The 17868-nt window shown below is 40.0% G+C and overlaps 2 protein-coding genes across 3 annotated transcripts; both read right to left on the reverse strand.

The window, feature by feature from the left end:
* Positions 1 to 601: 601 nt before the first annotated feature.
* On the reverse strand, positions 602 to 2496 carry LOC142656326 (gamma-crystallin 1-like). The gene is made up of 3 exons (XM_075831221.1): positions 2488 to 2496; positions 1107 to 1349; positions 602 to 877 (listed from the first exon to the last, which is right to left on the reverse strand). Exons 1-3 carry the CDS (start codon positions 2494 to 2496, stop codon positions 602 to 604), a joined length of 528 nt encoding a protein of 175 aa, XP_075687336.1.
* Positions 2497 to 8121: 5625 nt separating this feature from the next.
* On the reverse strand, positions 8122 to 11297 carry LOC142656327 (gamma-crystallin 2-like). 2 transcript variants are annotated; one of them, XM_075831222.1, is made up of 3 exons: positions 11289 to 11297; positions 9838 to 10080; positions 8122 to 8397 (listed from the first exon to the last, which is right to left on the reverse strand). In XM_075831222.1, the coding sequence occupies exons 1-3, from the start codon at positions 11295 to 11297 to the stop codon at positions 8122 to 8124; spliced, it is 528 nt and encodes a 175-aa protein (XP_075687337.1). The 2 variants fall into 2 exon arrangements, with proteins under 2 accessions (XP_075687337.1, XP_075687338.1); XM_075831223.1 differs by having other exon boundaries at positions 8122 to 8390; positions 9834 to 10080.
* Positions 11298 to 17868: the final 6571 nt, after the last annotated feature.

A 17868-nucleotide genomic window follows, 5' to 3' on the forward strand; every position in this document is an offset into this window, starting at 1 on the left:
CTACTCCACTTATCCCCCTGGCTCCCTCATCTCTCTAGCGCAGCTCATAATGAAAATAATGAAGTCGGGCAGCTTCAGGACATTGTATGCGATGCAGTACTGATGAATGAAGTGCTGCGGCGCTTATAAGGCCCTGACACTGCTCAGCGTCAGGACATTGTATGAATGGCGCTAAAATTATGAGGGAGCCTGAGGAGGAGAAGTGGAGTGCTGAGATGTGTATGGGTGTTTTTTTATTTTATTACCAAGGTGGAGGAATGTATGGCGCATGATAATGGTCGTTGCACCACGAAAAATGCGACACATTTGCCTCTTAATAAATGTGTCAGAGTTTACTCCAACTTTTTTAAGTCTGGCGTATGAAACGCTAGTCTTAATAAATTCTCCACATAGAGCTTACTTTCCTGGTACTGGTTAATTAGTTGACTTTAAATTAGTCATTAGTACTTTTCTGTATTTTGTTGCTTGTAGATGTGTCAATCCATATTTATCTAATCAAATAACGTGCACACAATCTGAATGCAGAGTTTTAATTTTGAGGGAAAATGAATGTATAAGGTATATTGTAATAAATTTAAGCAAATGGAAAAAATGCAGCATTTTAGTACAAATCACTAATGCGTCTAAAAGAGCCAACCCTAGCATTCATGGCACCCCAGTCTGTAAATCTTCTATATTCTCCAGGCTTCAGGTAATACTGACGTCCTCTGTAGTTTGGTTGTTCAAAGAAGATCCAGTGTCCTTCTAAGACATTGCAGGAGTGGATGTCATGATAATTGAATTCTTCATTAACATGAGGACAATCTTCAGTGAACTCCATCATTTGACCCCTGAAGTCTTCTCTTTCATAGACCCTGATTCTGAAGGAGCCGCGGTGCTTTACAGTGAAAACAGAATAACACACATATTAATTTCAAGAGGAGATGACATGGGCCTAAAAGAATATCCACCGGCTTTACCTGCTAGCATTAATATAATTGGGATTTGGAGCAAATAGGGATGCAATTTTATTATTATCAGTTGTGGTTGTATTTTTGTCTATTAGTATGTTTTATAGAACTGCACCTTATTGTCTCCCAGAAATTCCTCCAGGGAGTCCTTCTTACCTGAGGGATTAAACGGCAGGACCTGATGGAGTCACTCAGACCAGACCAGTGCTGACAATCTGGGTACTCTCCCCTTTTTACAAAGTACTGTTGACCAGTGTAATTTGGACGCTCATAGATCATCCAGTTTCCATTCTCTACTCGGATAGAGTTACATTGACTGAAGTAAGAATTCAGTTCTGAACAGTCGCTGCTGCTTTCATGGGATCGACCCTGGTAGTTCCTGTCCTCGTAGAATGTAATCTGGAAAATAATTTTCAAAATTTTAATTTTATTGCATGTTTAGCTATAAAACAAATGTGTATAAAGCACTATAAATGCTCCCAGAAAATTATCTGCATCTTCTTTTATAATCCACAAGAAAATTACAAATGCATGTTATTTTTATTTCAGATAAGTAATGAAGTGTACAGTAAATACAGTGATTATATCATATTGTTAGTTTTAAGTGCTATAGAGCAAAGTTAGGTTATGCGTGTGCTTTTTATACACCATATATAAACAAAAAAAGTAAGATTTATAAGTAGATGATTATAAAATCAGTGTTAATATGTGCAAATAACAAATATATTAGTGCGTATTAAAAAGTGACGCTCCACCCAGACATATCACATGATCTGAACAATGAAGGTGTTTCGTAGCAAGGACTATGACGGTTACATGTCATGAACTTTCTTATATGCAGCTCGGATTGCTAATAGTATTAGCTTTAAGAACATAAAAAAGCTGGAGTCATCGTCACAAACCAATGAAAGGGAATGTAATCTATGAATTCTGGGGTGTAACAAGGCACCACGTGACCCCATTCTGCCATGAACACAAATAAAAGAAAATGTATTTGGAAAGGATGTTATTGTTATGATATTCATGGATGGATCTTTTCATCCCTTCTCTGTTCTTTCACATTCATCTACACATTTATTCTATCTGTCTTTCTATATCTCCCACACTAATCGCTAACCACCTATCACGTTTGAGGCTCCATTTAATTATATAGATGGGCCCCCTAAACTACTGCGCCCCATAGTGGTTGCTCGGACTTCTACTTTGGTAGCTATGCCCATGCTCCTCTACTAGGAAAATACCTTGTCTAGGCTAGCAGATATTTGCATTGAGTGAATAAGATAATAGTCATTTAAGATGCTGATTATATCTATTCAATAATAATATCAGCTGATAGAAGTGGAAATGATCAGAAAACAAACATTGCCGCCACATGGATATAATGTACTGTTGCTCAGTGAAACATGATGACAGATAATTATAGAGAAATGATAAATTTAACAAGTAAATGACAACAATCTTTCTTGTTATTCTGAAATAATTAATATTATTACAATGTACTATTAATATATGCAAATGAATGTAGCAGTCACGTTACCTTTCCCATGGTGAATGTTAATGAAGTGCTATGGGTAGACTAATGAACCCTTCCAATTTATACAAACTGCTCACAATGTGCTTTGCATAACAATGAATAAATGTACATCAGATTGACAATGTCAGCACTGCTCTAGTCATGGGACTGTAACACAACAAAATCACTAACTCAAGCAAGTTGTTTTATTTTCCTCAGTTTTCCTGTTTACACTGAATACAATCAGTTGTATAGCTTGTTTAGCTATTGTTGAATACAACAATGCCAATGGCCCACCTGAGAAAGCTGAAAAATTTGTTCCAGCGTTTGGCAAGCTAATTCTGTCTTGCTGTATCTGTGGAAGTATTAGAATATTTTGTTTAACCCTTCCAGATCAGCCTATTCTTGTCCCTAGAGTCCAAGCAATTTTTTGGTTTTTTCCATCATCACATTTAACCCCTTTTAACATTTAACCACATTTAACCCCCATAAAGGAGGAAACCCGGCGTTTGGTGATGTCCATGGGTTCCAGACTTCAGGCAGTCATTGCCTGCAAAGGATTCTCTACAAAGTATTAAAAAAAACCATTTTATTTATGGTAATGTTAATTTGTCCAATTACTTTTGAGCCCCTGAAATGAGGAGGTTGTGTAGAAAAATGGTTGCAAATGGTTGCAATTCCTAAAGATATTTTTGTACAACCCCTTAAATTAAACCTGAAAGTCTACATTTCAATTGCATCTCCGTTGTTTCATTTCAAATCCAATGTGGTGGCATGCAGAGCCCAAATCATGAACATTGTATCATTGTCCAAATAATTCTAGACCTAACTTTAAATACACTTATTGTATCATACCAATAAGCAGCCAAATAAAGGCATGAATCCTCACATGAAAAAAGTGCTTAGCAGTATAAAGCAAGTATAATTTACTGCCATTTATAAGAGGCTCATTATGTAAACAGAGCTCATCTAGATATAAATCCAAATGGTGTGATCGGCCGCTTCAACGCGCGTTTCTCATTAGTATTCATCAGGAGGCATAGTTAAAGCAAGGGGGCAGGAGGTTAATAAAGGGAACTACAGCCAATAGCATTGTACATAGACCATCATGTGATATAACTAACTATTTACTCTAAGTGGAGACTTTGCTTCTGCCTCTCCTGTGGTCGCCTTGCCGGGCATGGTTGTGTGCATGCTTGGTGTGTTCCTTCCTTTAGCATTTCGCTGTTCCGCCACATAGAGGTATGTCAGTTGGTGATGCCCCCTCTGCTGTGATTTTAGCGTAGCACACACTGGTTGGCGGAACAGGGATTCGTCATTCCCATCATAGCGGGGGCATCCGGGCATGCGCCTTTGCGTCATGCTCGGTCACATGATTGGAGGAGAGATATTGACGTTTAGGCAACCAAGTAACACTCGCTTTCGCTATTGTACAACTGGGGAGATGTGGTCAATTTGTAATCATGTGATTGACCACCTGACACCTTTCTCTCCATATGAGATCACTTAGAGTAAATAGTTAGTTACATCACATGATGGTCTCTGTACAATGCTATTGGCTGTAGTTCCCTTTATTAAACTCCTGCCCCCTACCTTTAACTATCCTTAGGAATACTAATGAGAAACGCGTGTCGAGGCGGCAGATCACACCATTTGGATTTATATCTAGATGAGCTAACCTCTGTTTACATAATGACCCTCTTATAAATGCCAGTAAATGATACTTGCTTTATATTGCTAAGCACTTTTTTCATGTGAGGATTCATGCCTTTATTTGGCTGCCTATTGGTATGATACAATGTTTATTTTTAAAATATATTTAATAAAAGGTATTTTTACATTCATATTTTCTGCATTTTGGTCTGCATGACTCCTGTGAGGTCGATTGTCAGTTACGTACAAACATAATTTAGTAAATGAAAATGCGAAAATCTCAATTTATCCTGACTATTCCAAAGTTACTGTAACTAGACAAAGAAAAAAAGCAACAAACCGCGCATAGTGCATGAAACGATAAACAAATTTCGTGTGTACTGGGTTCAAGTTGTGCTAACCTTGTGAAGTTATGATGGGAGCATAACATCCAGTGTAGTCAATTCCAGTATTCCTCTGGGATGTTGTCACTTTGGTCTGGGAGCAGCCTGACATCCGATTCGAGAACTGGAAGAAGCCTCTATATTTGAACCGAACTGGTTTCTTCCTCGGTTTCTAAACACTTTGTTGTTGTTCTTTGTACGAAATAAAAACCTTTTTCTACTTACCTTGTCTACGTGACTGGGATGAACGGACAATTCTAACCGTGGATCTTCCACAAACCGGCTGCGCAAGAGAAATATCCGCTTTTTTCTTCGTTACTTCTGATATTCAAAGTTAATGTAACGTCTACGGCCACAGACCGCAGACGCCTCTCATCCTGCCGACGCCTCCCTTCCTGGAGATGCCAGCACATGCGGCCATCCTGGCCTACAGTGACCACAAGGGTGCGCGCGCGAGCTCAGTCCTGGCCTTAAAGGACCAGCGCATACACATGTTTAGAATTGTCTAATCACCCTGGACAATAAGAAGGGCCCTGCCCCTTCACTCGTTGCCTGAGCGTTGTTGTGTTTTCCCGTGTCAGCCTAGCAAATGGTCCCTTAGTGTTTTCCTATTCCCAGTGTTTGGACAGCTGCTATCCTGCTATGGCGGTACACCCAGTGGGTCCACATACCCACAGATCGTGACAGTTACACATAAAGAAAGTCGAGACTTTATGGAGATCAAAAGAAGACTGGCACCGGACAATATTAGCTATGCACTACTTTTTCCATCAAAATTGCTATTTACTAAGATCACACTAGTTTCTTTTCCTCCCCAGAACAGGCGGTGGAATGTCTGGATGCAAAGGGGATTTGATTAAGTCACTAATATGCAATAGAATAGATGATTAGAGTTATGGGTGTGATTCTGTAAGGGGGTTGTAGGTGGGGGAGGGAGTGGCTTGAATTGGAAGAGAGCTGCATGCAAGATATGCCTTTCAGGTCATGTAGAGGGCTAAGGCGGGAGGGATATACTGGCCAAGAGAGGGGATTTAGGTTTTTTTCCAAGATAAATGGAAGTGAAAGTTCTAACTTGGAATGTGAGAGGACTAGGGGATAAAGCAAAATGATGTATAGTATTTGATCTAGTGAACAAACATCTTACATCTTCCGGCGATAATTGCCCTTAATGAAATTCATTTGACACGGGAGAAGTTAGGATGGGTTAAAAAAAATGGTCTGGCCAGGAATACCACTCAGATTACTCTACTTATGCCAGAGAAATAAGTGTTTTGATGCATAAAAATATTGGTTTTAAGAAAGTATCTTCTGCTATCGACAAGGAAGAAAGATATACACAGTCGAGTCACATTATTATGACCACCTCCTACTTTCAATGTCAGCAGCGTGTAGCCCATGAAGGAAGTGATGTGTTGTGAGCTGGCTTGGTGGGTATACAGTTAGGTCCAGAATTATTTGGACAGTGACACAAGTTTTGGCATTTTAGCTGTTTACCAAAACATATTGAATATACAGTTATATAATCAATATGGGCTTAAAGAGCAGACTCTCAGCTTTAATTTGAGGGTATTCACATCCTAATTTTGAGAAAGGGTTTAGGAATTCCAGCTTTTTAATATGTAGCTGTCTCTTTTTCAAGGGACCAAAGTTAATTGCACAATTATCTCAAAAGCTATTTAATGAGCTGCATGGGCTATTCCCTCGTTAATTCATCATCAATTAAGCAGGTAAAAGGTCTGGAGTTGATTCCAAGTGTGGCATTTGTATTTGGAAGCTGTTGCTGTGAACCCACAACATGAGGTCAAAGGAGCTCTCAATGCAAGTGAAACAGACCATGGTTAGGCTGAAAAAAATGAAGAAGTTAATTTAGTTTATAGACTATATTATACCCCAGATCTCTTAGAAAAGAAGGGCCTCAGAGCTAATGCCGTATGTAACAGGTGCTCCTATGGTAAGGCAGATTTACTGCATACTGTTTGGAGCTGACAAAAATTATATATCAGATTATGGAAAGGAGGTTAGGTATTGTAGTACCCTATGCATCACTGTATGCAATATTGGGGTGTACAGAAGATATGGAAAGCTCTAATGAGCTTAAGGGTGTGATTGCAAGGCTTCTATTTTTTGCCAGATTGATTATTGTAAGGAAGTGGATATCCCCGGATCCTCCCGACATCAAGGAATGGATGAACTTGAGCAATAAATGTAAAGAATATTAACACATCCAGTATAGGAATAAGGGGAAGATGAAGAAGTGGGATAACACTTGGGGGAAATTGTCAAATATACCTCTTAAATTAAATTTTTTTAACAATTTTATTTAGCATTCCTCTTGGTCGGGTTTCAGGGGTTGGGGGGGGGGGGGGGGGGGGTTAGATTTAAGTAATGTTTTTTTGTAATATATCTCTTGACAGTTCTGGAGTAGTTTACTCAATCTTCAGTGCTGTATTTTTGTATATGGTATAATATGTGAAATGAGAATTTGTGAAACAAAACAAAAAAATATTTTGAAAAAATAAAAATAAATAAAAGAAATGGACCAGGGAGCAATGGAAGAAGGTTGACTGATCTGATTAATTAAATTTTCTTCTACTTCATTTGGACAACCGTGTATGTGTGCGTCACTTACCTGGAGAAGAGATCGCACCAGGATGCACACTACGGTAAAAAGGCAACTAGGTGGAGGCTGTGTGATGCTATGGGCAATATTCTGCTGGGAAACTTTGGGTTCTGGCATTTATATGGCTGTTACTTTGATGCGTACCACATTCCTTAACATTGTTGCAGACCAAATACACCCATTTATGGCAAAAGTATTTACTAATGGCAGTGGCCTCTTTCAGCTGAATACTGCGCCCTACCAAACAGCAAACATTTTGCAGGTACCGTTTGAGAAACATAACAAAGTGTTCAAAGTGTTGACTTGGCCTCCAAATTTGCCAAATCCAATTGAGCATCTATGGGATGTACTAGAAAAACTTATTTTATACAACATTATTCTTCTTGTCAACTCTGATGTCATCTGCGACGGAGCCTCCAATGCAGATGTGAACAGAGCCTTACCAGTAATATTATCTATTGTATTTATTGATTAAGTGTTACGACAGTCAAACAAAAATTCAGTGATAAATAATTATGATGAGAAAAATAAGAGACTATGATCCAGCGCTTGTGCATAAATAAAAGGAATCAAAGTTTAAATTTCATTGAAAATCAAGTTAAAACTATAAATTCAAAGTGCTGAAGGGTGTATCGCAATTATATTTCACCTACGCGTTTCAGACACGTGCAGTGTCAGACACGTGCAGTGTCCTTCATCATGGCATATCTACATATGCCATGATGAATATATTTATAGTTTTAACTTGATTTTCAATAAAATTGGAACTTTGATTCCTTTTATTTACGCACAAGCGCTGGATCACAGTCTCTTCCTTTTCTCTGCTAGTGACTGCTGGCCGTGCGGTGATCTGAGCGCTATTTGGATAAAGTCTACAAACGATGAGCTGGAGGATTTCTCCCCCCCCTCTTTTGCCATACGGTCTTCTTGTTTAAATAATTATGATATCATTGATCTTTATATTTTTTATTATCAGTGATGTTTGTTTTCCAGACACACAATTTAATAACTGTCCATGATGCGTCTCAGAGACCCTACTTTGTTGTTTTGTGATCCCCATTCAGTGAATCTTTTGTATTCTCCTGGCTTGAGGTAATATTGCCTTCCTCTGTAGTTGGGCAACTCGTAGAAAATCCAAGATCCTTCCAGGATGTTGCAAGAGTGAACTTCATGATAGTTGAACTGTTCAAATAGAATTGGGCAATCTTCAGTGATCTCCAGCATTTCACCTCGGAAGTCTTCTCTTTCATAGATCCGGATCTTGTGAGTTCCTCTGTACTATAAATTTAGAAAGAAAAAAAACCCAATTAGGTTGGTACCTGTTATATGTACATGTTGGTACATGTTGCTGTGTGCTGCATATTAATAATTCAAAAGGAATCATCAGAAAATTACGTTCTATTTAAAAATGTTGTAGGAAAAAAATATTTTTCAAATAATTTTGGTGATACTATTGTTTTATTTTGTTTTATAGAAGCTATCCAGATGAAAATACATTGTTAGATATTACAGTTCTTACACTGGCAAATAGAACACAATAGGCTGAATGTTAAGTCCCTGATTCCTGCCACTGTCCTGGAACACAACACATTGATTGTTCTGCTTGACTTCTTCAGTCCTGATCTCTGACTGCACAGATTGGTACAGGAAGGAATAGCTACATATAAGCGACTGTTGTTCGTCTTTTGCATGTGCATAGTTAATTCTATATAGTAGGCACAATGGTGTGGGTAATTCTATGTTGACGTTATTAGTGTGCTGCCACAATGTTAACTACACTGCTTCATGGACACAACAGTGAGGAATATCTGTAAGATGGAACTACTATGCTGGGCCTATGTAGCCCCAGTGTGGAGACAGTCAGCAGTAAGCACTACTATGTAGGAGCATTATTTGGGTCACGAGCTGTGGGCACTATCTTTTTGTGGAGAACAAAGGATTGTCTTGCGGGTAACTAGAATAAGGGTGATGCATATATTTATAAAATGTGCTGTGGCTTGTATTTCTATGATTAAGGTTGTACTCTTTCACACAGAGAGCCAGTTACAAAAAAAATTCCCATAGCAATATTAACACGGAATCATATTCCATTGTCCCCTTCGTGGGAGAAGTGTTCTATATCACTCTGTTTCTTAAGAAAAGGTAATATAAGGTGATATTCGCCATTAGACTAGAGCCCCACATATAGTCTAGAATTCAATTTATGCACCTTATTCTATTGTAAAAACAGTGAATGAAGACACGACTATCTCATCGTTCCCCTTTGACTCAATAGTGTGGCTCCATAAGGTGTCAAGTTTAAGGTCTGTCTTACTGGGTTGTATTGTACTGTGCCATGATGGCCAGGAGGAAGAAGTCTGTAGTGCAAAGGGGTCATATAGGTCTAGGTTCACATAAAGCACACTCTTAAACATTCTGAAATAGAAAAATACGTAAATCTGCCTCCTATATTTACAATGTGTACATTTTTAAAATGCTCTTTTTCTCCACAGTTCCCCTATAATGGTGACACCCATGAAACTTCCATAAGAGACAGCCGGTGCCCCTACTGTAGAAATGCCAGCAATAGTGCCTCCTTAAGTGCAAGCCACAGTGACCTCCTTAAGTCTCAACCACAGTACCCCCACATCGGAAGTTAAAAGAAGATTGGCTGAATTGAAGAAAGTGTAAAAAAATGAATACCTATTGTTTTGTACTGTTTCATTCAAGATAACTTACTGATGAGATAAGTCGGCAGGACCTGATGGAGTCATTAAATCCCAACCACTGCTGGAAGTCAGGATATTCTCCCTTTCTCAAGAAGTACTGATGTCCAGTGAAGTTGGGGCGTTCATACAGCATCCAATTTCCATTCACTACACGGATCGAGTTGCAGCGGTTGAAGAAAGAATGAAGATCAGAACAGTCAGAGCTGCACTCATAGGAGCGGCCCTGGAAGTTCTTGTCTTCAAAAAAGATGATCTATGAAGAAAGTATTCCATCATGTTTTACTTATGACACATCAATTTATTTCTATCTAATTTAGACATATGTAGATAAGTAGACATAAGTAGTACTTCTTTTTGTGTGTGTTTTTGTATGAAAACACCATGTGTGAAGTACCCTAAGAGGTAAATTGAGAGTATAGTTTACTCATCTTTCGTCCCAAAAAAGTTAACCATTTAATTTAATGGGGAAAAATAGTACTTTTTGAAATACATATCTGACTACAGACAGATGTCCTGAAGGATAGAAGGCATAATTGATAAACATAATCTTAGTTACCTCAACCACTAGTGCCTATCTATAAAATACTGTAATTAAAGCATTTATCCAACTTTTACATTTATTTTTATAAACAGTTGCATATGTTATTTAACATAAAAATAATTAGTATTTGTATCTTCTTTCCCCGGCAATCCAGCACTGACGCCCCTGCGGTATTCTCGATCTTTGTTTGCAAGTGGCCAGCATGTGACCGTTGTAGCCAATCATAGGCCTCAGAGGTCACATATTCCTGGAATCATTGCTTCCATCTCTGAGTGGTGATGTCTTGAATATGAGGTGTCTAATTTAGCTACAGCGGTTACATGCTGGCAAACAAAGACCGGGAGGACTGCAAGAATGGATCTTTGGGGGCGAAATTGAAGTAAGCACTGATTATTTTTTGTTTTTGTTTTTTGTTTTATAATAATTGAAGGTGTTTGTAAAAAAATATGTACAAGTTGGATGACGCCTTTAAATTTTACTGCCATGCTATGATCAAATTGTGAAGTTACTGCATATTGGGCAGTTTGGGAAGGGGCATATCTATTAAATGAAAGGATTTAACTCTAGAAGACAACACCTTTAAAAAAGAAGTTGGCCCAAAGATCAGATGATTACAGTGGGTTCAGCTCCACTAACCCTAGGCGATCAAATGCTGTCATGTTATCGCCTCGGGAAGCCATGTCTAGCCATATATTTCCCCTTCAGCGGCCATAATGTAGCGCCACATCCTCTGTTCTTACAAAGTGGTCCTCTGTTATGGCTCATAGAGGTAAGGGGTGGGGGGTCCTGAGCAGGGGACTTCTCCCTATGATATCCATATGTCCTAACAGGACAAGGGACAAGGATTGTTCTTGTAAGATGACGCTTTCACTAATACATTGAAAAACAAGAAGACGTATTAACAAACTTTGTTCTCTTACCTTTCCCATTGTGTCTCTTATGGATAGAATACCTGAACAGTCCTGAAAAACTTTACATCCCTTATATATCATTCTACTGCTGCATTTTTAGAACTGGAAAAAAACCTGCATTTTTTGATTTGCAGCAATTAAGCCAATGCTTTTGTCTATCTGTTTTATTTTGATTGTGATTGAAAATTCTTTGTATTCTATCACTGTAGTTGCTTTTTGTAAGCATGAGGATTTTATTTATTGCTTTGACAAATGAAACCCCTGTATAATGTATCCGTCAGCATAGTTAGAGAAGGCACTAGTACTTTAAACAGCATACAGTAGCTTTCGGATAAAGTTGTATAGCCCCATGTACTTCACTGCCTCAGTCTCTCTCCGATCTACCGTCACATTATATTAGTTTTGCAGACGTCTTCAGTAAGAAGGAAGCAGAGACTTTTGCTCCTCATCGCATCTACGACTGCCCTGTTGAATTACTTCCTGAAGCCTCGCCACCTCGAGGTCGAATTTATCCTCTCTCCCTGCCTGAGACCCTAGCTATGTCCGCCTACGTTAAAGAGAACCGAGAGAGAGGGAAGTCCTCGGAAGTCCTCCTCTCCGGCAAGAGCCGGATTCTTCTTCGTGAAGAAAGACTGACCTCTTCGTCCATGTATCGACTACCGTGGTCGGAATCAAATTACGGTTAAGAATAAGTATTCCCTGCCGCTTATCTCAGAACTTTTTAATAGAATTCGTGGGGCCAAGGTGTTCACAAAGATCTATGCGGAGCTTATAACTTGATCCGTATCCACAAAGGTGACGAGTGGAAAACCGCATTTAACACCCAAGACGGCCATTATGAATACCACGATACAGCATCTATGTATCCAGGGTACATAGAAGCTGTATCTGATAAAGTTAAAATAATTTTAAATAAAAATGTATTTCAAAGTTGCACAAAACACTCTAATACACTGTTTTAGTGAACTCCTCCTGGCGCAGGTAAAGAGCAGTACAGGATATGTAGTACTGTACTGTAGAGATGCGCTTCTAGACAGGCAATCAGGGCATGCTCTGCATTACAGCAGGTGTTTTACCAGTAAAATACCCATGCTGATTGTCTGCATCTTTCAGCCAATCACACCCGCCCAAGATCCAGACCTTTTGTGGCATTGTATGTTGAATGTGGTTTCAAGTTACAATGGCCCAGGAAATACCATTGTATGTTGAAAATATTGTAACCTGAGGCCATTTTAACTTGAGGGACCACTGTATTTTGAACAATTAACCCCTTAATGACCAGCCTATTTTAAACCTTAATAACCAAGCTATTTTTTATTTTGTCCATCATCGTATTCAAAGAGCTTTATTTTTGAATCAACATAGCTGCATAAGGTCTTGATTTACATTGGTGGCAGACAGCATTTTTAAAATTTCATTGGTGGCGTCTGTGATTTCCACCACAGCTGTAGCAATAACCCTTTTGTGGGCTTGATGTGCTGCCTTGTCCAGACTGTAATGTAACATTGCACTCTCTATTATGCAGAATATTTACATTTGGATTATGTACATTACCAAAACATGTCTGTATTTCTCTTGAATGATGCCGCCTCATAAACCAGTGCCTCCACTTGAGCTATAGTGAAGGTTAAGTTTGGCTTGGCTAGTAATTTCCTCTGAAGCGCCTCATCTCTGACACCCCACACAAGTCTGTCTCTTAATAGGGACTCTAAACTGTTGTTAAAACTGCAGTTTTCTAACAATCTGCGCAGTTCAGCAATGTAAGCCACAATACTTTCACCTGGAAGCTGATTACTTTTATTATAATGGAAACGTTCACAGTTTCAGATGGGGTAGGAGCAAAATTACTTTTCAATACCATAATGGTCTCCTCAAAAGAATAGTCACTGGGTTTATGTGACGGCCACGGTCACGGACCACCAGCCTCTCTCAACATTTGGCGGCCGCGACCGCAGACCTTTGAGCTCCTGCCGGCACCTCTTTCCCCGGAGATGCCAGCACACATGGCCGTACTGCTCCACAGTGTTTCCGAAGGTCAGCGCGCACTTGTAAAATATTCGCTAATCCCCAGATCACCCTGAACTATAAAAAGGGCTCTGCCCTTCCACTCCTTGCCTGAGCCTTATTGTGTCTACCCACGTTCGTTAAGCAAATGATCCCTTTGTTGTATCCTGTTACCAGTGTTCCTGTATCCAGTTTCCTGTATCCTGTATCCAGTATCCAGTATCCACCCCCAGACGAAGGCAAGTACGCCGAAACACGTGTCGGGTCGGACGTCTATCCATTGCTCTAGCACTTTATGAGTCAGTATGGTAATTTATTCTCCAGATCATTGTTGTTTGTTTGATGCAGATTATTATTGAACATGTTTTTATATGCAATTATCTGTACATTCTCGTCTGTGTTTGCATGATGTACTTCATTATCTGATCCATGCATATGTTGTTTATCACTATATGTGCATGAATTTTTGATGTGTGTCCTCCTTTTAGTGTGTCTGTGGACTTTTTTTATATGCTTTATTTTAGTATCCTCAATAAAGTTCATATTTTATATTTGATACCTTACAATTGCTCATTGCATCTTTTTTTTCGTTTTTGGTTTGGTCATTTGGTCTGGATGCAGGCAAATATATACTAAACTGACTTTTTTGATCAACCCCCCTAACAAAACTATTTTTTGACACATATTACATGTATTTGGTGGGTAATCACTACTATACTTCTCTTTTTGGTTGTATCCAGTAATCGTGTTTGTTCCTGAGCTAAGTCTAGAGTTGTAGTCGGGATTCTCTGTGCCCCGTGTCATATGCCATGCCACATTTCATTTGTGCCAAGTGTCATCTGTGCCTAGTGACGTCTGTGCCAGGTGTCATTGGTGCCAATTGCCTGTTACACCACGTGTCTGCGTCGTCTACTGTCTACCAAGCTGAGTGTTTGCAAAACCATCTATCCAGGTACACTTGTCCTAGAGACTGTTACTGACTGTTGTTTGGCCAGCTGCTACTTCGCTATGGCAGAGCGGCCTAGTGGGTCCACATACCCCATAGCTGTGACAGTATGCTCAGGCCATGGATCCCGCTGGTCAACCCAAGACGGCGGTCCAGATGATGCAAACAGACATGCGTGACCTCCATGCACGCCCGGCTCAGCTTCTGCAGGCAGTAAACTCCATAATGTCCCATTTGAATCATTATACTGCACCTCCTCTGGATGCTTCTGTTGTTCCACTACCTGTTACCCCTCCTGCCTGCCCTGGGTCTATGATTTTGCTGTCTCAACCGCCTCACTACGACAAGGTTCCTAAGGCCTGTAGAGGATTCATCAATCAATGTACGATCCAGTTTAAGCTATGTGCTGTACTCTTCCCCTCTGATGAGGCCATGGTTGCATTTATTATTTCTCTCCTTGCTGGCAAAGCCCTTGCATGGATGAACCCCAGTAGCATAGCCCGCCACGGCCACGCCACACAGGGTGGTCTGCTGCCTGTCTGAGGGGGACGCGGTGCAACTGAAACCAGCTGCCGCCACCTCTCCTGCACTAATTGTACCTGTGTCTATAGGACGCAGATAAAAATTACATGCATAAACGTTCCGTGCCCGAACATTCAGCGCCTATATGCGGGGACATAGTGTATGGTGCTATTATAATCATCCCTGCATTAACCCCCATCATTCCTGTGTTTACCAGCCATCATCCCCTTATATAACCCCCATTATCCCTTTATATAAGCCCCATCACCCCTGTATATACCAGCCATCATCCCTGTTTATAACCCCCATCTTACCTGTATATACTAGCCAGGCTGGTATATACAGAGATGATAGGGGTTATATACAGGGATGATAGGGGATATATACAGGGATGATGGCTGGTATATTCAGGGATGATTGGGGTTATATACAGAGATGATGGGGGTTATATACAGGGATGATGGCTGGTATATAATTAGAATGCGCCTCTTCAGTTGTAAACATGCATTAGCAGGGCCCACTGGGTTGGGGACCACTCAGATAGCCCCCCTGTGCTAAACCCCTAGCTATGCCTCTGGGAACCCCATCTTGGAACAAGAGGGCCAGGAATACTCTAACCTACCACTGTTTCTGGAGACTTTCAGTAGAGTGTTCGGGGAACCGGGTCCTCTGCAGTTGCCTCTCTGTTGACCCTCAAACAAGATGAGTCAACTGTAGGGGAGTACCCCATCTCCTTCCGTACGCTGGGGGAGGATCTGGCTTGGAATAATGGGGCCTTTGTGTCTACTTTCTGGCAAGGACTGTCTTCGCGCATCAAGGATGAGCTTGCAGCTCGTGACCTCCCAACCATTCTGGATGCCCTTATCCTGTTGGCAACCTGGATCAACATGAGGATCCAGGAACATGCTCAGGAGGTCCTATAGACTGGTACCCAAGTTCCAGAGACCCCTACTGCCTTCTAAAGTTCCACCTGATGAGCCCATGCAGGTGGACAGACTCAAATTGTCCGACCAGAAGAAACAGCGCAGGCGGGCTTCAGGGTTGTGTCTGTATTGCGACCACAAAGGCCATTTTGTGTGTCAATGTAAAAAAAAACTGGGAAACTCCAGCACCTAGGGTTGGTTGGAGAGACAACCCTAGATAGCCAATCTCACTTATAAATTGTGACGCTAAGATACTCGCTATGGTTCTGTCGGCAAAGTTGAATACTTTTATTAGCACACTGATTAATAAAGATCGGTGTGGTTTTATGCCTGATAAATCAGTAGGGGACAACCTTAGAAATTTTTACTTAAATCTTCAGGCAACTGGAAATGATATAGGAGACCTTTCTATCTTTTCATTAGATGCCTCTAAGGCCTTTGATTGTATTGAATGGGGATATCTGTGGCAGGTATTGAGGAAGTTCAGATTTGAGGATATATATATTTAATGGAATCTGCTTTTCTATATGAATCCAGTTGTTATGGTGATGTTAAATGGGGAAATATCTGTGCCATTTTACCTGTGCAGTGGGAGTCGCCAGGGATCACCCCTATCTCCTCTATTGTTTGCTCTAGCTACTGAGCCATTAGCCATTATTATTATTAGAGAAATGAAAGAGACAGTGCGTTTCAGTATGGGAAGGCATGAATGTAAGGTATCACTATATGCAGACGATATTCTCATATGTTAGTAATACTAAGACGGCCACTATAAGTATAAGGAAAACAGTAGAAACTTTTGGTAAATATTCTGGATTAATTATGAATTGGCAAAAATCTGTTCTCTTTTTGGTTGACTCTGGCAGACACCCTAGTGATGTTCCTCTTAAGAGTGCTTAATTCTGGTTTCTCTTTCAGGTACCTGGGAATGATGTTGCCCAGAAAGTTGCAGGAATATATATCTTTAAATGTTATTCCTATGATACATAAGATAAGGTCCAAGATTAAAATATGTAAAAAGCTGCCAATTTCAATGTCTTCTGGTTTGGCATTGGTAAAAATGGTTACCAATGGTTACACACAGTTTAATTTTATTCTATCAAATAGTCCGGTCTGGATACCGTAAAAAGTATTTAAGATTGTAGATAAATTAATCATAAATCTTATTTGGCAGGGTAAAAAGTCTACACTAACTCTTATTTACTTACAATAACCAAGAAAGTGAGGGGGGGTTTGGAGGTCCCTAACTTATTTTTCCATTTTTTGGCTTCACAGTTGAAATATTATCTTGATTGTGAACTAAATCAAGTCAATCGTTTTTTGGTTGACCAGCTCCATTCCTCTATAGATATGAATATAATTTAATTATTGGAAGGGGGTTTCTTATCTTTTGGTCTTTTTAAGAATTTGCCCACGTATTACATGCAACATAAAGTATGGAAAACTGTGAAGCATATATGTAGAATTGAGGGATATACAAGGTTTACACTTTTATGACATAACATACAATTTAAACATTTGTTGTCTGAAGATGGGTTGAAATTTTGGTGTAAGAAGGGTATATATAGAGTTGTCCAGGTCATGGAGTCAGAAGGTATAAAATCCTTTCAGAGTTTACAATTAGAATATAACCTTTATAGCAGTTCTATGTTCAGATATCTTCAATTAAGACACGCTATAAATGCTTAAGCAAAACATTTTATTTTTATGCTGCAAAAATTTGATATTTTGGAGTGCCACATGGACATGGTGGAGGAGAAAAGTAAAAAGGAGAATGTCACATCTAAAATATTTTAGATGTGTAAAGGATCTGCCAGGCACAACTTCTGTGTATACGCCCATAGGTAATCAGTCTGCACCTGAGTCTATGTCTCTGAGACTGACTCCATCTTCCACCACTCAGGATGGCAGGCTTAGGAGTGGGAGAGCCTATCGCAGCCTGGCCAGACTGAGCTAGCTCTGTCTATTTATACCTGCCTTTCCTGTTCCTCCTTTGCTTGTGATTCTTCTTGTGTGGTTTCCTGGCCCAGCTACAGCTTCTAACTATTTGATCCTGCTCCATACTGACCCTGGCTTACTGACTACTCTCCTGCTCTGCGTTTGGTACCTCGTACACTCCTGGTTTGACTCGGCTCGTTCACCACTCTTGTTGCTTACGGTGTTGCCGTGGGCAACTGCCCCATTTCCCTTTGCT

Source organism: Rhinoderma darwinii, chromosome 6, assembly GCF_050947455.1.
Source record: "Rhinoderma darwinii isolate aRhiDar2 chromosome 6, aRhiDar2.hap1, whole genome shotgun sequence".
In the NCBI taxonomy this organism is placed as follows: Eukaryota; Metazoa; Chordata; class Amphibia; order Anura; family Rhinodermatidae; genus Rhinoderma; species Rhinoderma darwinii.